We start from the raw sequence: 27,366 nt of genomic DNA on the forward strand, positions 1-27,366 counted from the left end.
GACCACCCCTCCCTCTCCCTCCCTCCCTCCTGCGAGCTTCCCTCCACCGTGCCCTCTATCCTCATGTTCTGGCTCACCTCAGGCCAAGACCAAGGCAGCTGACTGACTATGGACTGGATCCACTGAAACAATGAGCCAGGATAAAGTTTTCCTTTCCTAAGTTGTTTGTATCAGGTAATTTGGTCACAGAAATGAAGAGCAAAGACAGAGAGAGGAGCATTTAATTTAAGGATCTGGTTGACAAGGCCAGAGAGCCTGGCAAAATTTGCAGGGCAGGCCAGCAGGCAGGCTAGAGACTCGGAGAAGAGTTGACACTGTCGCGAGTCCCAAGCCTTCTAAAGGAGAATGCTCTCTCACACAGGGGATTTCAGTCTATTTCCCTATGTCCTTCAACTTAAAGATGAGGACCACCACAGTGTGGAGGGCAATCTTCTGTACTCAAAGTCTACTAATTTAAATGTTAATCTCATCTTTAAAACGCCTTTACAACAACATCCAGATGGTATTTGGCCATCTAAGTGGGTACTGAAGGCTTGCCAAGTTGAGACATAAATCTAGCCATCTCTGGGTCCAACTCTGTTATTTGCATGAGACCATCTGGTTGTCCCAGCAGGGGAATGTCCTTTCATAAGTGAATGGTCTTGGTGCCCAGGTCAACTGGCCACAGACGTCTGCATTTGTTTCTAGACTCTCAGTTCTATTCCACTGGTTTTCAATCTACCCTAAAGCCAGCGCCTCACCTTGTTTTTCTGTTTTGATATTCTTACGCTCATTCAGGCCACTGAAGTCCATCTGAATTTGAGGAACAGCTTTTCCATTTATGCAAACGGGGGGGGGGGGGGGGTGGTAGGATTTTGATAGGGATTGCATAAGATCTGTAGATCAATTTGAGGAGTCTTGCCATCCCAACTAGACTGTCTTCCCATCCATGAACGTGGGCTATCTTTCCATTTTAGTAGATCTTCCATTTTTCACCAATGCCTCGTGATTTCCAGTATTCGTGTCTTTCACCTCCTTGGTTAAATTTATCCCAAGGTATTTTATTCTTTTGAATGTTTTGGAAATCTCATATTTAAAAGAACACTTAACCATATACAATGTATTATTACTCAGCCTCAAAAAGGAAATTCTGACACATGACAACATGGGCAAACCTTAAGGCCACTATGCTAAATGAAATATGGCAGTCATAAAATGTGATTGCACTTATGGAGGACCCTAGGATAATCAGATCCATAGAGACATAAGGCAGGATGGTGGTTATCAGAGACCAGGGAGAGAAGAATGAAAGTTTAGCGGAGACAGAGTGTCTGTGGAGAAGGGAGCAGGATGGTGGTGACTGTTGCACACAATGTAAATGTCCTCAATGACACTAAATTGTACACCCAGAAAGTTTTAAAATGATAGATTTTATGTTATTCTTATATTACCATAATAATGGAAGAAATTTAGTGCTTTGCATTCTGTTTCCACAAGCTTCATCTGTTAAGAAATTTTGAAGATGTACAGTAAAGACGGTGGAGCTACATGATGGCAGGCTAGAGGGAGGCTGCGTTTCCAGTGGCTCCATGGCTGGGGATCCAAGCAGGGGGAGTGTTGCTCTCAGTGAGGTGGGTGAAAGAGGGAATTCACTCAAATTCAATATCGGACAGTCAGTCTCTTAGAGACTCAGAAATTCGGTGCATTAAACCAAGAACAAGAAAGAGCACGTTGGGGGCAGTGGCACATGTCTGTAATCTCAGAGGTTCAGGAGGCTGAGGCAGGAGGATCATGAGTTCAAAGCCAGCCTCAGCAAAAGAGAGACCCTGTCTCTAGATAAAATACAGAAAAGGGCTGGGGATGTGGCTCAGTGGTTAGTGCCCCTGAGTTCGATCCCCAGTACCCCACCCCCTCAAATAAGAAAGAGCACATTGGGCCAAGCTGGTTGCAGCACAGCAAGGCTGGTTCACCAAGGTGAGGGGACCACGGAGAGAAGCACAATGGACAGATCTGGCACAGGAAAACCTACAGATCCCACAGCAGCCTGGACGCGGGATCCAGAGGCGGCACAGTAAACTGGTTGGCCACGCGCCCTGTTTCCCAACCTGCTGCAGAGAGTGGAGCCAGGAGCCTCGCTGCAGCTTGCTGCGGGAGCTGGAAGCGCGTAGCCAACACTGCCCTGTTGTCCTGGCAAGCGCCTACAATGTGGCCTCGGGTGTACCTAGCAGAACACAAGTGACGCGGCACAGAGAAGACTGTACCCAGGGGAGCGCGAGTCAGAAAGGAGGAGAGTGCAGCTCACTTTCCCTTGGAGCCTGGGGGCTCAGGTGACCAGCTGAAGAGGGCTGGGAACCCAGACCTGTTGATGGGACAGACGCTCAGGGACTAAGCCTGGGAAGACTGCGTCTTGGGCAGTACCGTGTGGGACCTGAGAGGAGTGGCTCACCTGTCCCTCAGGTAGAACCCGCAGGAGCTCCTGAGATCCAGACTCCCAGCAGAGCCCGGCATCTGTGAAGGCCTAAGGTGGGCTGGTCTAACCTCTCCAGAACAGATACCACCCAAAGGTCCCAAAGGCTGATTAGTCCTGATCCCTATCACCAGAACTTCCCTCTTGGGACTTGCAGCAGCTGCACCCTGGGAGTGCACTGATCTGGTCTCTAGACAAAACTCAACAGTGCCTCCCAGTCTGACCACCTCAGTGGAGAAAATTCTTTCATTTTTTAGGAAGAATCTTTTCCTGTGTGGGTGTGTGTGTTCTCGCTATGTTGATTAGTTTTTGATTATCTACATATAATCACAAATAATTAGGTGTATTTATAATATATATATTTATATTATGTATATGTTATATATGTTTGTATTATATATAAATATACATAATAATATATATTTCTTTTTATCTTGTTTTTAGCATTTTTTAATGATGCTGTTTTCCCTTGTCTTTTGAAAGTTAAGGGGTTTTGTTTATTTGGGGGTTTTTTTTTTCTTTGTTTTGTTTGTTTCTCGTGTTCTTTCTTGCTCATTTTACTTTTTTCTATTTTCTTCTTCATAAGCATCAATTACTACATCTTTTCTGCATTTTCTCTGTCACATTTTGAATACTCTAAAGTTTCTTCTACCTTCCTATCACATTTTTATCTTAATGAAGTATATTCTTCCCATCTTTTAGAACTCTTTGGTTTACATAACTCCTTCGCCACCACTCATGCTGTGGCTTTTGTTAGTACTGCGGATTGTTGACACCTGCTGTCCAACACCATCTGGTTCAAGACTACGTAGTATTTTTGCTATTGGCGATTGCTGACCCAGCCATTCCTGTTATGTGGTGGTTGGGGCTGCAGGTGTCCCACTGGGTATTTATTTTAATGTCATATATTGTTTCTTCAGTTGTTGCTATTGTTTGTTTCCCCTCTCTGTGAGATTCTGGGAAGGTACAGGGATGAACAAGTTCACACAGAGAGACAGCTGGAAACTAAACCAGCCAACAGACAGTGCACCTTCTCCACACAAACCACACTCAGACTTCAGTAACACTTTAATACGAAGATACAAAAGACAGAACCCCAGGCTGATGACCAGACTGCAAGTAGCAACAGCTAGGAAGTGCCCTCGGGTCCCACACTTGGACATATATTTCTACAATGAAGAGAGAGATAATTAACCCCAAACCTGTGAATACCACATCTACAAAGGGTCTCAATCTAGATCACTCTAGGACACTTGGGCAAGAAAAACCTGTACCCTAAAGAGGCCCACAAGTAAGAGTGGAGGAGAAATTCAGCCCAACAGACACACAGACCCCCACACATGAATACAAGAAATATGGAAAAAAGGTAATATAATGCCTCCTAAAGCTCATAATTCATGAGCAATTGACTCCAAAGATATTGAAATGGATGAAATATCAAATAAAAAATTCAAAAGACTCTAGCCAGGTATGGTGGCACAGGCCTGTAATCCCAGCAGCTTGGGAGGCTGAGACAGGAGGATCTCTAGTTCAAAACCAGCCTCAGCAACAGCAAGGTGCTAAGCAACTCAGTGAGACCCTGCCTCTAATAAAATACAAAATAGGGCTGGGGGTGTGGCCCCTGAGTTCAAGCCCTGCTACCAAAAAAAAAAGAATTCAAAAGACTCCTTAAAAATGATCAATGAGGAGCTGGGGTTGTGGTTCAGTGGTAGAGTGCTTGCCTCACATGTGTGAGGCACTGAGTTTGATCCTCTACACCACATGAAAATAAATAAATAAAGATGTTGTGTTCATCACTAAAAAAAAAATGATATTTAAAAAAAATGATCAATGAATTTCAAGAGAACACAGAAAAACAACTAAATGATTTAAGGAAATCAGTACAGGATATGAATGAGAAATTCAATAAGGAGATAGTGATATTGAAAAAGAGCCAAACAGAAATATAGGAAATGAAAGAGGCAATAAATCAAATAAAATATTCAGTTGAAAAATCTCTCCAATAGAGCAGACCATTCTGAAGACAGAATCTCAGAGCTGGAAGACAAAGTGGCTGGCCTTGAACCAGAAAATAAGTAACCAACCAGAAAATACAAGAACTTTCTGACAACATTAAGAAAACGCATTTTGGGGCTGAGATTGTGGCTCAGCGGTAGAGCGCTCGCCTAGCACGGGCAGGACCAGGGTTTGATCCTCAGGACCACCTAAAACATAAAGGCATTGTGTTGTGTCCATCTACACCTAAAAAATATTTATTTAAAAAAAAAAAACCCGCATTTAAGGATCACTGGAATTGAAGAAGGTTGTAAGATGCAGGCTAATGGCATAGATAATCTCTTCTGAGAAATAATATTGGAAAATTTCCAAACCCTGAGAATGAGATGGACATTCAGATACAGGAGACATTTGGAGCCCCAAATAAACAAGATAAAAAAACTTCTCCATGACACATTATAATTAAAATACCTGACATACAAAATAAAGATAGAATTTTAAAAGCCCCAAAAGAAAAAAATATCAGGTCACACTTAGAGGCAAGCCAATCAGAATTACTTCCAATTCTTAGCACAAAACTTGGCTTTTAGCCAAGAGAGTTTGGAATGATGTGTTCTAAACCCTTAAAGAAAAGAACTGTCAACCAAAATTGCTATATCCAGCAAACCTATTCTTCAGGATTATAGGAAAAATAAAAACCTTCCAAGTTAATGAGAAACTGAAAGAATTCATGACTACTAAGCTGGCATTACCTCGTGGAAAATGTTAAAGCCAAACCCCATTGCTCACAAAGGGACAAATCTCATTTGAAGCATAGCTAAGCAAATAATCTAATATTTAATAATCTAATATTTAATCAAATTAAATATTAGAAATAAGTTTAAATGGCAAGAAGTAATAAACCTCTCTTATAATGACACTGAATGTGCATGGTCTCAACTCTCCAATTAAAAGACATAGGCTGGAAGAATGGATTTAAAAACAAGACCAAACTATATTTTGTTTGCAAGAGACTCATCTCACAAGCAAAGAAAGCCACAGGCTGAATGTGAAAGAATAGAAATTGATATACCATGCAAATGGAGCCCCCAAAAAGCAGGAGTAGCTACTCTCATAGCAGACATCATCAATCAGATGAGACAAAAAAAAAGTCACTTTATATTGGTAAAAGGAACAATCCAACAAGAATATATAACAATTGTAAATATTTGTGCTGCAAATATTAGTATACCTAATTACATAAAACAGACACTACTCAAATTAAATACTCAGATAGACCCCAGAACCATAATACTAGGTGATTTCAACACACATCTTTTACCAATAGACGGATCATCCAGACATAAACTCAGTAAAGACTCTTCAGATCTGAAAAATATTATAAATCAAATGGACTTAACAGATGTTTATAGGATATTTCACACAACAACATCCAAACACTTCTCAGCTGCTCATGGAACCTTCTCCAAAACAGACCATATTTTAGGCCACAAAGCAACTGTTAGCAAAAACTGACATGATTCCTTGAATCTTATCTGATCATGATTTAAATTAGAGATAAACACCCAAAAAATAAACAAAAACCCCTACAGAAACTATGTAAACACGTGGAGATTGAATAATATACTTATGAATGATGAAAGCATGAAAGAAGAAATCAGGGGAGACATTAAAAATTCTTAAGACTCAAAAGAATAGTGATACGACATACCAGAACTCTGGGACACCGCGAAGGCAGTTCTAAAGGAAGTCATGGTGTGAGTGCCTGAATAAGAACATCAGAAAGATCCCAAATAAACAGCCGAGTGGTGCATCTCAAGGCTCTTAAAAAACAAAAAACCAATTCTAAAACTAGGAGAATGAAGGAAATAATTAATATTAGAGCTGAAATCAGTGAAACTGAGAATTTTTAAAAAACAATACAAAGGATTGATGAAACAAAGAGCTGATTTTTTGAAAAGATAAACAAAATTGATAGGCCCTTAGCCATAATAACCAAAATAAAAATAAAGAATACCCAAATTAATAAAATTAGAGATAAAAAAGGAGAAATTACCACAGACATCACAGAAATTCAGAGGATCATTAGTGACAATTTTGAAAACTTAGGCCCCAATAAATTGGGACACATTTATAGACACATATGACTTGCCAAAATTGAATTGAGAGGACACAGAAAGCCTGAACAGATCAATAACTTGCAAGGAGATAGAAGTAGTAATAAAAGGGCTTCCAAAAAAGAAAAGCCCAGGATCAGATGGATTCTCAGCTGAATTCTATCAGACCTTTAAATAATTAATGCCAATACTCCTCAAATATTCCACACAATATAAAAGAATAGAACACTTCCAAAGTCATTCTATGAATCTAGTATCACCTTAAACCAAAACCAGATACGGATGCATCAAGGAAAGAAAACTACAGACCAATATCCCTGATGAACTCAGATGCAAAAATCCTTAATAAACTTAGCAAATCATATTCAACAACATATTTAGAAGATTATACACCATGACCAAGTTGGCTATATCCCAGGGAGGCCAGGATGGTTTAACATGCCAATCAATAAATGTGATTCACCAGATAAATAGAAATAAGGACAAAAGTTGTTTACTTTTCAATAGGTGCAGAGGAAGTCTTTGACAAAATTCAGCACCCATACATAATTAAAAGAAAAAGAACTGAAGAAACTAGGGACAGAAGGAACCTACCTCAACATCATAAAGTCTATATATGACAAACCCAAGATGACATCATAGTGAATAGGGAAAAACTGAAAATATTCCCTTTAAAATCTGGAACAAGGCAAGGATACTTCCTCTCACCACTCCTATTCAACACAGTATTAGAAATTCTAGGGGCTGGGCTGGGGCTCAGCAGTAGAGCGCTCGCCCAGCATGTGTGAGGTGCTAGATTCGATCCTCAGCACCATATATAAATAAATAAAATCAAGGTATTATGTCCAACTACAACTAAAAAGTATTTTAAAAAAAGAAATTCTAGCCAACGCAATTAAGTAAGAGAAGGAAATAAAAGGAATAAAAAAATCAGAAAAAAATGAATCAAATTACCACTGTTGCAGCCACCCAGAGATAGGTGTAACCTGCCAAGCCCCAAACAACCTTTTTCCCCATTTTCAACCTGTTTCTTAAAGAAGCTCCTCACTGAATCCCTTTGATGTGTTTCACTATAAATAAAGCATTTGTGGCCTTTTCCCTTTGTTAGGATCCGACCCGTCAGGTCTCTTACACCAGTCAAGTCCCCGCTTTGAGCATATACTTCTCGTCTTTTGTGTTTATATCTTTTTTTTTTTTTTTAATTTTTTTTTTTAATTTTTTTTAATATTTATTTTTTAGTATTTGGCGGACACAACATCTTTGTTTGTATGTGGTGCTGAGGATCGAACCCGGGCCGCACGCATGCCAGGCGAGCGCGCTACCGCTTGAGCCACATCCCCAGCCCTATATCTTTTTTTTAATATTTACTTTTTAGTTGTAGATGGACACAATACCTTTATTTATTTTTATGTGGTGCTGAGGAGCGAACCCAGGGCCTCGCGCTTGCTAGGCAAGAGTGCCACCCCTGAGCCACAACGCCAGCCCATGTTTATTTCTTAAAATTACTTTTCTAGCCTTTATTTGCAGCAGGCCCACACCTCCGACAGTTACCTACTCCCTCCCAATGCAGGCCGTGGCCAAGATAGCAGCACAATTCACAGCAGCCAAACTATGGAAGCAGCCTAGGTGCCCATCGATGGGTGAATGAACATGGAAAATGTGTTATACATACACAGTGGAGTTTTGTTCAGCCACTAAGAAAAATCAAACTGTGTCATTTGTAGGTAAATGGATGGAACTTGAGACCATGATGTTAAGTGAAATAAGCCAGACTCAGAAGGTCAGGATGGTATGTTTTCTCTCTTCTGTGGAGCTAGAGAGGAAAAGGAAAAGAAAGATGGGGATTTCATGGAAACTGGAGTGGGATCAGGAGAGCAGAGGAAAGGGAGGAGGTGAGGGAAAGAGGAAACACTGGGGAATGATATTGGCCAAATCACGTTATTACGCAGTTGCATGTTCGAATATGTAACACTATATCCCACTGTTACCTACAACCATAATGCACCAGTTTAAAAAGTGGAAAGAAAGAAATTTTGTAGAGTAGATACACAGCAACTTTCTGTATTAATATGCTGGAGATGTTTTTGCACAATATTCAGGATTTTTCCCTAACATCATTTCAATGACTAGAGTATAATGTTTAATCTATCCATTAATTCTGAATATCCAGTCCTTCAACAGGATGATCTTTATAAATACATATTGGTGCCCTGTCAGATCAAGGTCCAAAGTTCTACAAAAGCCCACTGAGCTTCCATAGGCCATCTGGACTCTGTGCCCATTGCCCCAGCAGTGGGCACAGCGGTGAATGAAGGTGGGGAACCTCCCACCTTGGGATCCAGCCTCCTGCACCTGCATCCACTTCCTGAGCCACCAGCACCTGCTCTTCCTCTGCATGCACCCCGACTCTCCTGTGGATCCCCTCTGGTCCTTTCCAGGCCCTTTCTCTAGCTTGAGGCCCCAGGGGACTTCATGATGGTGTCTCCAGGAGGGGACCGTCCAGCACAAAGCTCCTGCCCACAGCAGTCTGGCCCCTGCTCTGTTCCCAGGATGAGGGCTCTTGGCTGGGTTGTTGACCACTCACAAGAGGACAGATCACGAGGCTGGTCAGAGAGAAGTGGCCAGTGTCCTGCAGCCGCTTGTGCTTGGGCACTGGCAGCAATGGGGAGTATGATAAAGAGCTGGACACATGTGGGCAACAAATTCCAGTTTGGAACCCAGAAACACAGTGTACTTGGGGGAGCTTTTGAAACCTGGTGTTTATTTTAAAACTAGTGTGCTGCCTAGGAGAGGCCTTGGGGGCCTCCATGAGTTTGAACCAGGGCCTTGCACATGCTAGGCAAGTGTCCGAATGCTGAGCTACGTCCGCAGCCCTCCCTCTGCCCTGCTTGGTCAGGTGCGCAGCCTACAGAGCAGGGAGGTCAGTGCAGTCACCCCAGACATGCCAGCCCAGGATGGCAGCTGGCCTGGCTGGCTCTGCAGCTTTCCTAGGACCCCTTGGACCCTTGGACCCCATCCCGGTGCCCTGTGCTGGCTGGCACTGAGCGCTGCACGACTCCAAAGCTCTTGCAAGGGCGTTTTAAACAGGGAGACTCGTGGTGCTTCCTGAAGGCAGTGCCTGTGGGAGGCCATCCTTGCACGTGATTCAAGTTACCTCCCTGGCTGGGCGAGAGGCACTTAGACACATCTTTGTGTCCAGAGCTTTTCCCACCCTTCTCAGGTCCAAGGGCTTGTCCATGTGGAGGTGTGTCTGGCCACTACTCCGAAGACCCAATCGTCGCACCTGACCTTGGGACACTGCCCCCCTTAATCTTCATTGGATGGGATTTTCCCCAGAATTTTTTGTTCCCCAATAAAAGTCCACTCCCTGGCGTGTTCTCTCTCTCTGGCTAGCCTCTTCAGTAAACCTCGCTACCATTAGTAGGTGGCTGGAGGCTGGAGCTACGAGAAGCCGTCCTGGAGCTGGTTTAAAGGTAATTAGAGCCTGTCTCTTTAATTCAAACTCCCTGAGGGTTTCTCACGTAGCCGAACCTTCATTTATGAAGCCTGTGCTGGCCGCTGGCTAAAGGCGCCCAGCCTCAGAGCTGCAGTGTCAAAAGACTCACAGACCCGTCCCTGCTGGCTGGCAGAATAAAGGCTCTGACTCCAAGGTGCTGGCTGTTCACCATTTCACCAAAATGAATCTGCAAGAGAGAGCAGCTAGCCCAGAGAGAATACCACGCAACAGGATCTGGAGGCCTGCGGGCTCTGCACAGCAGGGCAGGACTGCGTCTCCCCAGGAGGGCACCTCCCTCCAAGCCACCCGGCACTGACCTCCGGGGACCTCTGACAGGCCCTCCAGCTTGACGTCCCTGGGTGAAGGGAAATTCCCAGCTCTTCCTAGGAAGGGGACTCTACAGTGCTGTCCTCGGTGTGATGTGCCCCAGCCCTGCCTCCCAGGTTCACTAACTTGGTGAACAGAGAGAACTTCATGAGGGAAGAGGGAGGACAGTAGGAGGACTTGTCCCTGTGGGGAGGGAAGCATCTCTATCCCTGCAGGCCTAAGATCCTGTCCTGTGCACCCTCCCCACACTCCCACTCTGTACCCCTCTTCCCCCGAGGGAGGTCTGTGTGTCCTCTGCCCTGCTGCGTGTGCCTGCGCTCCAGAATGCCCTGGGGCCCTCGATGGGGCCTCTCCTCAGCCTGAGCCAGAGCTGTCCTGGCCTCTGTGCCCACTGCCCCCGCCCTGACCACCATTTCCAATGGACACCTTTCCCCAGGACTGCCCACCCCCTGCTTTGTGCCCAGCTCTGCACCAGCTGCCAACAGGGCCACTTTGCTGGCTGCGAGCCCAACAGGTCCCCATGGCACATCTGTCCCTCCTCCTCTTCCTGGCACAGGGAAGGGGTGTCGCTGCACAAGTCCAGGTGTGGGTGAGCAGTGGTGCAGGAAGCCCCAGAACTCCTGGGCTCTACTCCTGGCCCCAGGATCTCCGAAGGACTAAGAAGTAACCAGGCGTTTCCTGCCCAGAGTCCCAGGCGCTGCCTGGGCGTCCTTGAGCCCCCACAAGGCTCCAGAGGCTGGCCATGAGTTCCTTGCTCTCCCAATATGCACCCTGGCCAGTGGGAAGGCTCCCCACCAGGTATCCCCATCAGCATGCCCAGCTGGTCCAGTGCCCAGCAGATCCACCTCTCTGTCAGTCCACAGACTACTACAACAACCAATCACACCCCCGTGGGACCCAGGGGCCTCGCACTCCGTCACTGCAAAGCCAGCCTCCGCAGGGTCACTGTGCCCCAAGGGCAGCCCAAGTGGCCCTAGGTATTGTGCTGTGTCTGCCTCCCCTGAGCTGTGAGCACCTGCGCTGTCCACCTCACCTCTGCAATGTAGGGTGACGGGGCTTGTCGTCTTGCACTGCTTAGGCCGGGTGCTCTCTCCCTCACCAGCGAGGTGAGAGGTGCTCAGGACACTGGGCTCCTTGGCTGCTGAGGAAACAGCAGGCTAGCCCAGGGACAGCTCTGGGCAGCTGAGCAGCCACTGTGAGCAGCATAGGGACCGTTACCAACACCCAGAGGGCCTGGCACCGTGGGACTTGATGGTCAGCCAGGCAGGGGGCACTCACCACACGATGGCCAGCCGAGGAATGGTGAACATGAGGGCCGGCTCATAGTCGTCGATCATGTCCTGGGTCAGGTACCCAAAGTCCAGGGCCCTGGCCAAGGGAGAAAGGGAGGGAGTGGGGCATCCATGAGGGGGGCAGTGGGCCTGACCCTGACCTGTGTCCTCCATCAGCAGAAGGGTCGGAGGCTGACCTGTGCCATCCAAACCCTCGCACGTGCAAAAAGGCTGGCGCTAGAGGAAAAGGTCAGGGAGAGGCGGGCTCCGCTGAGCCTCATCTGCCATCTGTCCACTCCCACCACTGCTCCAGGAGGGGTGAAGAGAGCAGGAGTGGCCACCCAGCAGCAGCCTCTGACTCCAGCAGAACAGGGCACGGTCATCCAGACAAAGGCGCCACTCCACCAGGAACTCAAAACAGCTCGCGCCAAGAATAAGCCTGGGACGAAGACATGCCAAACCTGAACGTCCCCGAAGCAAGTCACTTGGAAAACTACGGGAGGTGAGATCTTGGCCCTGGAGTCCCTTCAGAAAATGGGACCCTGAGTTACTGAACTAGGCCCTGATTCACCCCCAAAGCCGTGTTCGGCAGGCCGAAGCCCACAAGGCCCCGCTGTGAGGAGGCAGCAGGGAGGGAAGGAGGCTGGATGTCAGCCCGTGCCCACCTTCCCGCGTCCATCCCATCGCACGGCCTCACTTGCAACACCTGTCCTCTGGGCCCAGAGAAAAGGGGCCATGGGGCCAGCCACAGGTGGGAGGGCAGGCCTCTGCCCACCAGCAAGGAGCAGCCCGCGGTGGGAGGGTGGCAGGTAAGGGCATCTCCCAACTAGGCGCAACCCCCAGGGCTGCCCTCCACCTGGGCCCGGAGCAGGGCAGAGGGGCAGCCCGTCCTACCTCTCCACCGTCTCGCAGAACAGCACGATGACCTCCTGCTGCACGTAGTACTCCCTGGGGGACTTCACAGGCACCATGGCCGAGACGTAGCTGCGGACACAGCAGGACACATCACCACAGGCCAGGCACTGTCCTAGGCTGCCTGGCCTCCCAAATGGGCCTTCAGTTGAAACCCCAGCTCCGGAGGTGACCACGTCATCAGCCTCACAACTACACAGGCCCGACTTCACGGTGCTGTTTAAACCCTAGCTCCTACCAAGGCAGGCCTCCTCCAGGCCTCTCAGCCCCGAGGCCCTGCCCGTGTGAGGGGCATCACCGCCACTCGATGACTGGCCCCCACTACTGCCCACCCCAGCTGCCTGGGTGGGTCAGGCCATGTGGACCTCCACAGCCTGGAGCCAGCCTGGCCAGGCGCAGGGCTCACAGGACGGCCGGGGCAGAGAGTCGGCCTTCTCCCAAGGGAACATTCTCTTTCCTTCCCAACCACCGACGCCCTTAGGGAAGATAAAAGAAAACAAACCCAAACCCAAACCTCCTAGGGCGGACCCCGTCACTGCCCGGCTGCGCATCACAAGACGCACGACCTTTGCCACCTGGGATGCGGATTTTTGCGTCTGACCTTTTCTGGCCCACCACAAGCACCACCGGGTCTGTGCACACTGTGCAATGTGCCTGGCGCCTTGGGCCTCTCCCAAGTCCTCTCCCCTGGAGGCCCACGGTGGCTGACCCCCCAGACCCCACCTGTGCCATTTCTGCTTACATCCCCTCTCTGGAAAGCCCCGTCCCCTACAGAGCCCCAAGTTAACCACACCACCAGTCGGCACCAGACTCCCCAGCCGTTCCTCCCTACATGGAACTTGCTGGAGATATCAGGATGCACCCCAAAAAGTCGGCCCCCACTAGGACGCATAGGGCCAGGGCGTGACTCCCCATGCCCAGGCCCCCAGGGTCACCTCAGCTCAAACTCGGCAAACAGGACATCGAAGTGCCTCAGCGCTTCCCGCATCTTCTCTGTGTAGGTGCTGAGGTCACGCAGCGCCTGGTCACGGAGGGTGCCCCGAACATCCTCCAGGCTGCGGGTCAGCTCCTTGGCCAGCGGTCGCATAGCCATGCTCTCGAGCTCGCGGTTCATGATGATGGAACCAGCAGCCAGGCACTGAGGACAAAAGAACACACTCAAGAATGGCCCTGCCCCCAGGAACCGAGTGTGTGCCCCGAGGCATTTGGCCCACCTTCTCCCTCTGGGCCAGCACCTGGCACTTGCCCTGCCCCTCTGCAGAGGTCCCTGTCAAGTACTGCAACATGGCAGCAGTAACAAATGTCCCTGACTGGGACCAGCATGGTCCCCCCACAGACCTAAAGGGCAAGCCGAGAAGGGAGGGCCAACAGAGCCAGGTCAGGGGGACCCGGTGATGTGACTCCTGTCCCCTCCTGGTCCAGCCTAGGGACGACTGCCCAGAGAACATGCTCAGTTCTGTGCCCAGGCATGCCTCGCAGGGCTGAGCTGGGCTCCCTGTGCACACAGTCTCCTGGAAGTGACAGGGAGCTCATGGGAACAAGCTCCAGGCCCAGAAAAACCTGACCCGAGAGGAGACCTCGGCCCCTGGCCGGCAACAGTCCCTCTGCCCACTGACCCCACGTCTGTCCAGGCTCTCAGTCACACAAAGTTCTGCCAACTGTTGTCAGGCCAGTGGGGAGGCAGCCGCCCCCAGGAGGGCCTCTTGCAATGCGGATGCTCACCACAGGCCAGGCACTGTCCAGCAAAAAGCAGGACCAGTCCTCCAGCCAGTCCCCTCCCGCAACAACCATTCAGGACAAGAAGCAGGTTCCCAGGTGCGAGTGGGGAGAAGCCTGCTGGTTCCCAGGTCAGCCCTGCGGGTGGAGCCTGTGGGCTCCAGCTCCTCTCTCCCACCTCCTCTCACACCTCCTCACAGCTGCCCGCTGCCCCAGGGCCCACACCACAGGACAAACACTGAGGCTGAGAGAGGGCAGCCTGCCGGGGCACCCACACCCAACCAGAACCTCGGGAGGATGCGCCAGCCAGAGAGTTCAGAGGAATGGGGTGGGGAAGGGTGGGCTGGAGGGGGGAGGATGGGGCACACGGGTGGGGCGGATCCAGAGGTACACGGAGAGATGGCACGGAGGACAGGGACAGCACAGAGGGCAGTGAAGCCCCTCTATCTCCAGAGCACAGTCAAGGGCAGGAGTCGGGATGTCCACACAGTAGGGATACGGGAAGCCCCAAAGCTGGGGGCGTGGGAAGGGCATCTTCCTCTCAGTGCCTCAGTTTCCTCACCAGGAGATGAAGATAAACTCTTAAGGGCTATTGGAAGAAGTGGAAGGTTGAGGCGCCCAGAATCCACATCTCAGCTGTCACCATAGCTAGGGAAAGAGGAGAACTACCTTCTTGATATTGATAAAAAACGACTTTCAGGGGGCTGGGGTTGTGGCTCAGAGAAAAAGTGCTCGCCTAGCATGCGTGAGGCACTGAGTTCGATCCCCAGCACCACATAAAAATTAAATAAAGGTATCGTGCCCACCTACAACTAAAGAATAAATGTTAAAAAAAAAAAAAAAAACCACTTTCAGGTCCTGGATGTCGGGGGCCTGAGGATCTCATTAAAGCCACACTGGGAACTTCACTGCGTGTGCAGTCTTAAGGCATAGGTCTGTGGCTGTCCCAGCCCCTCCGAGGGCCGTGCGTTCTAACAGGCTCCGACCACACCATCTGCAAACCTGGGCAGGCAGGCCTAGGAGGAGACACCACACCTGCACTTGCAGGTGCCCAGGGGCAGGTCACAGGGAAATGACTGGATAAGGAGGTTCAACACTAGGACCTTGGGACCCAGGTGGCGCAGCTACCTCAGCCCCGAACCACAGCTGGCCAGCCAGGTTGTCATGCCGGATCTCCTCGGGGAACTTGACACAGAAATCCCGAGGGGCGCGGTCCTGGGGGATGCACTCGTCCATGATCTGGTTAATGATGTTTAACACGTTATCCTGAAATAGAAGAGGAGAAAGTGTGTGACTGCCACATCCAGCTGGGCTGTGTTACCCTGGAAAGCACACAGGCCACTGCTGGTTAGGGCTGTGACAGCGACTGAGAAACCCCCACGCCTGCCGCGTAGTGAGAGCATTGCAACGTCACACCACCCCAGGCCTGCTTCCCGGGCAGGGCGACCCCAGGTGTCTCCAGGGCTCCCCACTGGCAGGCTGCTCTCTGATCCTGTGCATCTGAAGGCTCTGAGGAACTGTCCCCAGCACGAGGTGCCTTTCACATGGTGCTCAGGGCAGAGCAAGCCCGTTCCTTAGGAAGGTGGTACCCTCCCCTGCGACGGCTCCCTGTGGGCTCAGCACCAGGCCCACCCCTGCGCACCTCTCTGCACACTGTGCAGGTTCTCCTCAGTCAGAACTGGAGAACAGACGGCTAGGCTGACAGACACGCAAAATTCTATTTTTGCTGCTACATCTCCGTGTTGCTTTTGTTCACGTGGCAGCCTACAAATCCTACTTGTGTGAAAATGCCACCAGGCAGTGACATCGCAAAGGGACACTACATGAAGCCACCCCTTACCAAGCCCACCCAGAAGGCTGCAAGTTGGCCTGTCCCTGGAGTAGAGTTGAGGCCACCATGTGAGGGGAAGGGCCTCCCCAGCCCCAGCAAAGGTCAGAGCTGTGGGATCTGGGGGTTCAGCAAGCTGGGGACCCAGCAAAGCCCTCGTCCTCCCTGAACTTCAGTCTTCTCCTTGCAGGGGGAGGAGACCCTTCAGGGCCAGGCACCCCCAGGCCATGTTCCTTTGCCCAGACAGCAGCCCTCCTGTCCCTGTGGAGCCAGCAGACAAGGAGCAATGTGTGCAGCCAGCCAGCACCAAGGAGCCGCCCTCCATCCCACGCCCTGCAACCTGTGGCGGGCCCTTGGCCTCTCCAGGCCCCGACCCCATCTGCGAAATGGAAACCATGGTCCTGGGCTGCCGGGGTCTGTGTGAGGGGAAGTCTGTAAACCAGAGCCTCGGTCCTGGCCGTGGCACATCGCTGCACAGCACCTTCTGTCCTTACGGTCCTTCAGAGTGGTTTTACGCTACTCCTTGCACTCAAAATGCAAAGCACGACAGGCTTGTGCAGATGAGAAAACAGTTGCCCTGTTCTTTTCTTGATGATGATATTTTTGGAGAGCATTGAGAAAGAAAAGAAAAAAACTGTCCTGTTCTTTAAGTACCTAACATTTGTTCCACAGAATTACATGAACATTGAAAGTTTAATTTTTTTCCTTTAACTTTTTTTTCTAAGAGAGAGAGAGAGAGAGAGAGAATTTTAATATTTATATTTTAGTTTTTGGCGGACACAACATCTTTTGTTTGTATGTGGTGCTGAGGATCGAACCCGGGCCGCACGCATGCCAGGCAAGCGCACTACCGCTTGAGCCACATCCCAGCCCCTCCTTTAACTTTTTAAGCATGAAATCATTCACACACATTCATTACAGGAAGTCTAGAACCAACAAGATAGCACAGAGGCAGGGGAATGACCCTGGTGAAACTACCTGGCAGGCTGGCATATTTTCTCCCAGGACTGCTCCCCCAGCCTTTCCTGGGCAGAGCTGAGCTCTTCCTGTGTGCTTGATGTCACGTTCCACAGCTGACCCCTGCAGCCAGAGCCCATCACCATGGCTCTTCACCAACCCAGTGCCTGAAGGACGGCTCCACCCTGTGAAACACATGGACTCACTCCTCCCAGCCCTGCAAGCCATGTGCAGTATGCAGTCCACACCAACAGAAAGGCTGTGGCCAGCACTGTGGTGCAAGATGTTCCGGAGCAGGACCCACTGACTTCAAGCAATGGAATTACAAGTCAAGAGTTCAAACTACACACGGGCTCTAATTACATGCTGCCAAATGGCTGCCCAGAAAGATGGGTGCTCTCACCCTGGGTGACGCTGACCTGGACATCCCTCCCTTCTGCCCTCTGAGGCTTCAAGAGTGGGGAAACAGAGCCTTCTAACCAAGACAGCTGTGTGCTCTAAAGGAAAGTCTGCTGCGTAAGGAAAGAGCCTGGCCTTCACAATACAAAAACAAAGACCCAAGCAATAGCAAGGATGAGATTGCCAGTCCTTTTTTAAGAGGTTTTGGGATAGGAAGGTCCCTTCTTAGATTTCCATGAACTAGTAAACAAATGGTGAGAATAAACAACAGTGAGGGTTCAGTAAGCATCAGCCAGGTCTAAGAGTCAGGGATCAGCACAGAGGCTTGGCTTGCCCAGATGTATGGCAGCCCATGCAGTGCTGGGTCTCACTGCCCACCTGCCTGGCCCACCAGTGCATCGGCTGCTGAGGGCAGGGTCTTTTCTGCACTGACACGTCCCCATGCCTGGAATAGCGCCTGATGCGTGACACCTCTGCAGACACAGCTGGGACTTCTTTTTTTTTAATATTCATTTTTTAGCTGTATCTTTATTTTATTCATGTGGTGCTGAGGATCAAACCCAGGGCCTTGCACATGCTCAGCGAGCACTCCAGCCAAGAAGAGGGGCAGGAACAAATGTGCCCCACTCCAAACAGCAGCCCCAGACATCAGACACTGGACCAGCCAAGGCATCAATCCCTAGGAATCAGGAAGGACAGCAGATCAGCCCTGCAACCGCCTGGCTTGCTCCCTGGAGGCGAGCTTCACACGTCACAGCACAGGAATGGCAGAGGGAGAGGACAGAGCAGCAGAGGTTCCACTCAGAGAGAGGCTCGCAGGTCAAGGGTGCACCTCGAAGGCTTGGTGCAGACCTAGCAGCACAGGAACAGAGAGCAGCCCCCACAGGAGGAGACCGAGCGGGGGCAGGAGCCACAGGGCCAGAGGGGGCATCCAGCAGGGCCTGCCTGATGCAGAGGAGTCGGCCCTCAACGCAGGACTGATTAATACCTCAGAACAAGGGCCAAAGGAGCAAGTGGTTTCCAAGTGACCGAGCATTGCAGGCGAAGCTCAGGAGTACTCACAGGAACACACTGTGGTCATCCCCAGCCAAGTGAAACTCACAAAGTCAGGCGTCCAAGGAAAAGTGACCAGGTGTGCAGTGAATTAAGAAAAATATGAGCCACAATGGAAAGGAGAAGCCACAGTCAAAATCAACCCAGACCTGACCGAGATCTCAGGGTCAGCCTCAGGACACCCAGGCAGTGGTCATAACCAGTCTCCATGTGATCAAAGTTTAGTGGAGACGACGAAGAAATGAAAAGTACCCCAATACTGACTCCTAGAGATGAAAATGCCCAGGTCTGGGATGAAGAGACTCAGCCAGGCACTTTGGAAAGAATGAACAGATGAAAGTGGTAACGGTCACTGTGACGCAGGGATCGTCAGTGATCTCAGCAGGTCCAACAGCAAGTGACCCCCCCCCCCCAAGGACGTGCGGTGGGGAGGGCAAGACCTGCAGGTAACCACGATAGGTAGACCCACAGGTTCCAGGAGCCCAGGAGCCCAGCACACAACAGAGTGTCCCAGGAAGGGTACCGCCAAAGGGCCAACAGCAGGACAAAGAGAAAATCTTGAAGGTGACAGGAACGAGGCACCACCAAAAAAGTGCACTGGGTGTGTCAGAAAGAGTGCAGAGGAGGGCACCCTGAAGACCTGGCGGGAGAAGCAGCCAACTTGGACTCCAAACCCCACGTCCACCCAAATGCTGGAGAGTCCAGGAGCAGCAGACAGCCCTGAGTGACAGGAAATGCCAAAGGGAGTCCTCTGGAGAAGACAAGTGGCCAAATGGAAACCGGGCCTCTGGCGGCGACCATAGTCAACACACAGAGCCTTCCTGACGGTTCAGGTTCCTTTCCTTTTTTTTTTTTTTTCTTTCTTTCTTTGTTTTTTGAGGTAGGGTCTCTCTAAGTTTTAAGTTGCTGAGGCTGGCTTTGAACTTGGGATCCTCCTGTCTCAGCCTCCTGAGTCACTGAGATCACAAGCCTGGGCCACTGTACTCAGTGCTATCCACTTTTTTATTAGGAAAAAAACCCCAAAACTGTCTAAACAAAAGCACTGCGACACATTGGCCTGTAGTGTGTGAAAGCAAAATGGACAAGCCCAGGACACGGCCCCACAGGAGGACGGGGAAGCCCAGGGCAGGGTCCTCCACCGTACAGAAGCAACATGACATCACAGGGAGGCCTCTGAAGTTATGATGCTCACTAAGTGACCTAAAGCCACCACTGAATAATAAGACAAAGAGCTGGCCAGCAGGCCCACCAGGGAGACAGGGCAGGATCCCAAACCAGAAAGAATGCAAAGAAATTTACCAAAGAAATCAGTGGAGTCAAGGGTCCCAAAGGAAGGAAGGGAGAAAGGGGACAGAGAACGGAAGGTCATATTCAACAATGACCTGAAGCCCAGGAAAGTGAGCCCAGTAACACGCTGTGTATGACTCTCACGTGCAGGGACACAGTCACAGGCCAACGGTCAGAGAGGTGCCATGTTGCACCTGCCAGGGCCGGCCTGAGTGGCTATCGCAGCCTCCAGCTGCCTCGGAGTAGAGACCCCATGAGGCTAGAGCCACTTGCTGTGGGGGGTTCGAGCATAGGGAGCACAGGACCCCTCGCACTTCCGGGCCTCCAACAGAGCTCAGCCACACGAGTGAGGACAGAGCCCTGACTGTGGCTGGCAAGTCCAGGGCCCCTCTTCCAATAATCGTTAGGACACAGAAAGAAAGGGACAATCATCAAGCACCTAGTAAATTTTAACAATGCTATTAACCAACTAGACACGGCTGGCACTTATAGAGCGTCCCATCCAAGACGGCAGAATGCACCTGGTCCTCATGGGGAACAACACCAGGAAAGACCAGATTCTCGGCCATGAAACAAGCCTTGTAAAGTTTAAGAAGAATTCAAGTCATGCAAAATACACACTCCAGGCTTGATGTAGAGACACATGTCAAAACCCAGCTATTCAGGAGGCTGAGGCATGAGGATCGCAAGTTCCAGGCCAGCCTCAGCAACTTAGTGAGGCCGTATCTCAAAAAATAAAAAGGGCTGGGGCGGGGGCTGGGGCTCAGTGGTAGAGCGCTTGCCTAGCATGTGTGAGGCACTGGGTTCAATTGTCAGCACCACGTATCAATAAATAAAATAAGAATCCATCAACAAATAAAAAAATTAAAAATAAATAAATAAAAACAAAAAGGGCTGGGGATGCAGCTCAGTAGGAGAGCACCTGTAGTTACATTCCCAGTACTGTTAAAAGTAGTTCACGGTCTGATCGTAGAATTAGAAATCAACAGTGGAAATATCTCTAAATATATGGAAACTAAACACACTTCTAAATAATTCACGGGTTTAAGAAGAAATCAGAGTATATTAGAAAGTATTTTGAAGGAATTAAAGTAAAAATACAACACATCAAGATCTATGGGAAGCGAGCCAGGCTGGAGCCAGGGAGGGTCCCACACCGAATCCTGCACTGCACGAAGGTCGGCCTGCCTTTCTCTGACCTCAGCTTCCACCTCAAGAACCTGGAGAGAGAAGAGTAAGGGACCCCAAAAGCCACAGAAGAAAGAGTGGTTGAGACTAGAGCAAAAACATAACACGGGGAAACATTGGACAGCCGAGGAGGCCCCACGTGGCTCCGCTGGGAAGACGGGGAGATTGACAGCATCCCGCAGTGTGGCCCAGAGGGAGACCAACAGGACGAGCAGACATCATGGGGACCTGCTGGAGCCGAAAGGAATCGACGTGAGCCAGTCCTCTGGACAGATTCGACAACTTAGAAGAAATTTCTTGAAAGATGCTTTCAGAACTCTTCAAGAAAAAAAAAAAAAAAGAACACCTGAAAAACCTCTATATCTGTTCAATGAATCGTGGTTCAAAATCTTCCCACAGAAAAAACTCCAGGGTCTGATGGATTCCCAAGAGACTCCAGCAGACATTTAAGAAGAAACAACCTGCCCACACTCATCCAAAACCCAACAGCAGGGAAGATCTCCTGGCTTGAGCCGAGAGCCCTCACCACGGGACGCACAAGGCCCTGGGCATCACTCTCTGATGCCCAAACCACGCAGGCTGTGCAACACGTCTCTCACGAGTCCAGAGAAACAGTGGACGGGGCAGGCTCAGCTCAGAGGCAGCCCGCCTGTACCCACAAGGTCCTGCGTTCAGTCCCCAGGCTGCAGAAATGGAAAAAAGAAATCTTTTTAAAAAAATATTAGGAAATTGAAGTTAATACATGGAAAGGATAATGTATCATGAACAAGTGGATTTATCCCAGTAATTTCTTTATTTTTTAGTTGTTGATGGACCTTTATTTTTTATTTATTTATAAGTGGTGCTGAGGATCGAACCCATTGCCTCACACGTGCGAGGTAAGCGCTCTGCCACTGAGCCCAGCCCCAGCCCCAGCCCAGTCATTTCTTTTAATATTGAAAATCAACCAGCGGATTCCTGGGTTCCTCCTGGACCAAGGAAGGAAGGACATCTGGGATGGGGCCCAGGTGACTAGAGCATTTTCAGCTCTCAGAGTGAGCCAGATGTTCCCGTGAGGATAGAGAACCATGATGTGATCTGAATGCTGCACTTTCTTTTTTTTTTTTCCAAAGAGAGAGAGAGAGAGAGAGAATTTTTTTTTAATTTAAATTTTTTTAGTTTTTGGCAGATACAACATCTTTTGTTTGTATGTGGTGCTGAGGATCGAACCTGGGCCACACGCATGCCAGGTGAGCGCACTACCGCTTGAGCCACATCCCCAGCCCAAATGCTGCGCTTTCTTAGTAGATTCTGACCTCTTCTCTTTTGATTTTATTTCTGCTTTTTTTCCTTTCTTTTTTTTTTTTTTATCAAATCCAGAGCTTTGAACATACTAGGCAAAAGGTCTACCACTGAGTCACATCCCCAGCCCTTCTGTATTTTATCTTTCTTATTTAATAATTATCCATCATTCATTTATTTTTTGCAGCACGGGAATTGAACCCAGGACACTTCACCACTGAGCTACATCCCTGTCCTCATGAAGTTGCTGAGGCTGGCCTCGAGCGTACTGTGTTCTCCTGCCTCAGCCTCCCAAGCCACTGGATCACAGGTACGCCACCACACCCAGCCCCCTTCTGTGTTTTTAAAAATCTATTTTCACCAAGACCAAGACCACATGCTTTTCTCTTTGGCACCTTTGTGAGGCTCAGGTGATCCCCTTGTTTCCTTTCCCCTGAGGAATGAGAGTCTCCTCTTGTGCTCCGATCCACCAAGACTCAGACCACCAGCAAGTGACCACACTTGCTTTCTGTTTACTGCATGTGACTGTGGCTCAGTCACCTCCCCTGACTGGGTTTAGTATTCTAATTTGGGAAATAAGAGAACTGGCCTGGACAACGCCAAAATTTCTTAAAGTGCTAGAAAATTTTCACTCTAGAAATAGCCATGGTGAGGGCTGGGGCTGTAGCTCAGGTGGTAGAGTGCTTGCCTTGCATGCACAAGGCCCTGGGTTCAATCCTCAGCACCACAAAAAAAAAAGAAAAAAGAAAAAGCCATGGGGAGAAGCCTGGATGTGCACAGAGGCACGGTATCCAGACTCTGGCAGCTCGGCACGGCTCACCAATGTTTCTGCCATGATTGTCGTGTACAAGAAAGAATAAACAAAATAAGGCACATTTTAAAAACAAATTAGGGCTGGAGTTGTGGCTCAACGGTAGAGGGCTCGCCTCGCATGTGCGGACCCCTGGGTTCGATCCTCAGAGCCATATAAAAATAAATAAGTGAAATAAAGGTGTTGTGTCCAACTACAACTACAAAATAAATATTAAAAATAAATAAATAAATAAAAACAAATTAAAATTTAAGACAGTCATCCAACTGCTCCTTTTGCATGGATATTCCTGAGTGTCGTACTGGGACAGATCAGTGGGCGTCGCAGACATGGCCCTGTACTCACGTCCTGCACCCCACTGTTGGGTAAGGAATGGATAATAACGCAAAAAGTCCATATTTATTAAGTAAAAAAAAAAAGAAAGAAAGAAAATCAAGGCAATTTACTACATTAAAACAGACGCATGATAATCTCAATAGGCAGAGAAAGCATTTGGAGAAGATTCGGCATCCCCCCTGATAGAACTCCCACCAGGGCCATGAACAGAGAAGACCACAGGCCTGAGAAGGGGACTGAAAAACCCGCTGGCCACCTGCAGGTTCCACAGGCATGCTCCCCGAGGTGACTGAGGAGGGGTCTGCGCCACCTCCTCCACGGCAGTGCCCGGACTGCCAGCCGGGCAAAGGGCAGGGCCGAGCATGCATCACAAAGCAGGGCCTCAGTCAGGAAGAAGAAGCACACAAACACAATTATCTACACAAAAAGTCTAATGGTATCTACAAGAAAGGGAAAAAAAATCCTGCCAGAACTAACAAGTAAACTTAAAAAGGGGTATCATGAAACATAGTCACAGTGGCATGCATGTATAGTCCCCACTGGAGGCTGAGGCAGGAGCACCATCTGAGCCACAGAGCTGAGGCCAGCTTGGGCAGCAGGGATACCCCGTCTTGATAAATAAATAAAATAGACACACACACACTTGTGTGTATATCACGTGTGCATACACATATATAGAGAAGTATATGTACATATGTGCAGTTTTCCAGTCTCCTGACATAGTTCCTAAAACCCCAGGACTTTGGAATGGTTAAGTGTCATATGCTAATGAGATGACTGCTGGCTGGACATCCCTAGGGAGCGTCAGGACTGGCTTGGTTACTAGAGAGACCAAGATGGATCAGAGGCCAGACGCTCAGCCTCACCCTGACCTCCAGGCAGGGAGGGGGCTGAAGGCAGAATTGCTCACCCGTGGCCAGTGGTGCAATCAGTGTCACCCTGGTAAAGAAGGGACTGGGTTCAGGGAGCCTCCAGGCTGCTGAGCTGCCTTGCATGCCAGGAGGGCGGCACCCGGCTCCATCGGGGAATGCTCCTGTGCCTAGGACCCTCCCAGACCTCGCCCTGCATCCTTCATCAATATGATGTGAAGGCAGTGCCGCTCTGCCCTCCGCAAGCCTGGGACCTGCGGACCTCATGCCCTCTCCAGGCCCTGTCGGGAGGGAACTGAGCTGGCAGGTGCCCAGCCAGCCTCTGCTGCAGACCCTCCAGAGAATCGCTCAGGTGTGGGAAAGCCCACACATCAGGTGTCGGAAGTGTCGTGTGGCTGTGTGAGAAAGGAGAATAGGAAAAGCAGTTTGGTTTGACCTGTATCCCAGAGAAAGGTTTCCATTCATAAGATCAATGTGCCATGTATTTCTATTAGCACCTGTCAATCAAAACCTGAATACACTTGGAACACTGTGGAAAGACGGAAGCACCAGGTTAACTGGCAAGAGCCGTGGGGTGTAGACCTCGAAAACCAAGAGCAGCTCAGAGGTGTGGACAGCTGGGCAGCAGGGGCTCCGGGGTATGCTGGGGCTGAGCCTGTGAGACGTCCAGGGAAGCAGGGAGGCATCCTGGCTGCACACCTGGATCTGGGCAGGAGGAGACTGAGAGGGACGTGCAGGGGTGGTCAGCATAGACATCATGGCCACACAGGACAGGAGAAGGCCTGTGCTACAACCTAAGTGGCTGGGGAGCAGGGCAGGTCACAGAAGAGCTGAAGGAGAAGTGACCAGTGGGTAGGAGGACAGCCAGGGATGCAGAGTCCTAGAGCCAAGTAGAGGAAGAACATGAAGGAGGAAGTGACCCTTGAAGGGGACAGTGCTGAGGGTCTGGCGACCTCCTCGTCCTCAGTATTCTTACACTGATGCCAGAGACAAGAGCAGAATGCATGTGCTCATGTCAGGGTTTGGCCTTGAGTCTTCCCTTCTGGTCCTCACCCCACCTTGGTGCATAGCTCAGATGGGGCCACCCTCCCCTGGGCCACCTCTCAGACTCACTTAGAACAACACTGTGCCATCAGCACCACCAACCGCTCAACAGAAGACCCAGTAGTAGAGCACTTGCCCAGCATGTGTGAGGCACTGGGTTTGATCCCCAGCACTGCATATAAATAAATAAATAAATAAAATATAGGTCCATCAACAACTAAAAAACGTTAAAAAAAAAAAAAAAAGGCACCCAGCTCAGAGTGAGGCATGTAAAGGGAACAACAGCCATTCCCAAAGGCCACCACAATCGTCCCAGTTCCTCCCAGGCGGGCCGCAGGGCATCAGCCTCTCTAAGCATCTCTCCTCTGTGGAGCCTCCCTCTGTAGGCGGCTCCCTGGTACCTTCTGCCCTGTTTCTAACTCCTGGGAGCAGGGAGGTCAGCCCAGAGGAACTAAGGATGTCCATCGGAACATCTGAACAGTCATGGTGAATGGAGGCTCTTGCTGACCAGTTCAAAACCTCAGAAACCAAAAAGAAAAAAGCACTCGGAGCCTGAGCTATCCAGAAAAGCCCTCACACTGGAGCAGGCCAAGTGGACGAAGAACAGGGAGAAGGAATGACCCTTCAATCATCGGTGCAGGTCCCCTGAAGACCCAGAGCCAGCCTGGGGTGTGGCCACGCTGGCCACTTTGCAGGGGCCACAGTCACACAGCAACAGTCTGTCCCTGTTGGAGGGCACACACCATCCCCACCTCCCAGGATCTAGGGCCCAGCAAGACCTTGTGGCAGAAGACACAGAGTTCCCAAGCTTCGTCAAGATCCTGGTGGTCACTGGGTGTCTAGTACTCGGGGCAGAAAACTTGGTTGGCTAAGGTATTTTTAGCAGCAGCCTCCAGTGCCATCTGAATTATGCAGCAGCAGCTCACAGCCATGAGTCAGCAGCAAGCAGCCAGCAGCAAGCAGCTGCGTTGCCCCTGACCCTGCATGCCTGCATCACCAGGAGCAGGCTCACGCCCAGGCCAGCCACTCCCTCCTCCCCACCTCCCTCACCTCCGCTCTCCCCAGGGGTCCAGTGCAGTTTGCCCCCTACTGAACACTCTCCTGCCCAAGAACACCCTCCTCCTGGCTCTGATTCCCCACAGCCCCAGGGTCAACCAAGAAAGAACATCCCTGCAGAATGTAGGCAGATGACAAAGCCTGTCTTTACAAGGACAGCCTGCGCCATCCCTCACCACCCCTGGCTGCTCACCTGGCAGGAGCGGAACTGGCTGACCAGTAGTGTACACCGCTGGGGGTCCTTCCGCCCATCCAGGCTGTCCAGCTCCGCGGCCACCTGGTTCAGCTCCTCGTCAGCATAGTAGAACTGGGCCAGCAGCTGTGGGTCTGACCGCTGCAGGGGAGAGAGACACCAGGAAAGTGAGTGGACAGCTAATCACTGGAGAGGACACAGTAGCTGGTGGTCTCTTCCCAGGGCGGAGGTCCCAGGCCAGAGCCTTCTGCACTGAGCAGTAGCTAGCTTTCACATCAGATTTCTGCACAAGGATCTCTAGCAACAACTAGAGCTGGGGAGCAGACCACTGGGGCTTAGGGGCTCTGCCTGGGGGGGCCCACTTAGAGGGCAGCCCGAGGCTGTGGGGTCCAGGCTCTGCCCCAGACCCTAGGTTCTCATCAGAGCCGTGGCCGAGGGGTTCTGGGAAGGGAAGGGAAGATGAAATGGCTCCCAGAAAAGACATATCATTTGTCCAAACAAATGATAAAGATGGCCACTGAGGGAAGTAGCCAGAGTAAGCAATGGATCTTACTCCAAAGATGCAGCCACAGCGCCGCCTGTGCCACTCCCTGCTCTCCCAGGAGCCCCTCGGCCCTCTCAGCACCGTTTCCACAAGGCCAGGAACCCCAGTGCTTCCTGGCAGGAGAGCTCAGCTCAGCGGCGCCACCCACCACACTCACAGGGCTCTGGTCTAGCAACAGCACCCCTTCCCTCGACACCAAGAGAAGCTCCCCTGCCCGGGCCTTGCATGTGCAGCTCTCAC

The 27,366-nt window shown here is 50.2% G+C and overlaps 1 protein-coding gene across 3 annotated transcripts in view; it reads right to left on the reverse strand.

The window, feature by feature from the left end:
* Window positions 1–26,740, reverse strand: part of Zfyve28 (zinc finger FYVE-type containing 28) — a 67,210-nt gene extending 40,470 nt beyond the window's left edge. For all 3 annotated transcript variants that reach the window (XR_007340946.1, XM_048784046.1, XM_015481883.2), the window contains exons 1-5: window positions 26,583–26,740; window positions 15,409–15,546; window positions 13,500–13,702; window positions 12,547–12,636; window positions 11,660–11,749 (exon numbers count right to left, since the gene is read on the reverse strand). Coding sequence is in view for 2 of the 3 variants with exons in the window: in XM_048784046.1 (XP_048640003.1) it covers window positions 11,660–11,749; window positions 12,547–12,636; window positions 13,500–13,702; window positions 15,409–15,516 (491 nt within the window). In the remaining variant the exon portion in view is untranslated. The remainder of the gene's footprint in view (window positions 1–11,659; window positions 11,750–12,546; window positions 12,637–13,499; window positions 13,703–15,408; window positions 15,547–26,582) is intronic.
* Window positions 26,741–27,366: the final 626 nt, after the last annotated feature.

The sequence above is a fragment of the Marmota marmota genome, unplaced genomic scaffold (genome assembly GCF_001458135.2).
Source record: "Marmota marmota marmota unplaced genomic scaffold, marMar, whole genome shotgun sequence".
NCBI lineage: Eukaryota > Metazoa > Chordata > Mammalia > Rodentia > Sciuridae > Marmota > Marmota marmota.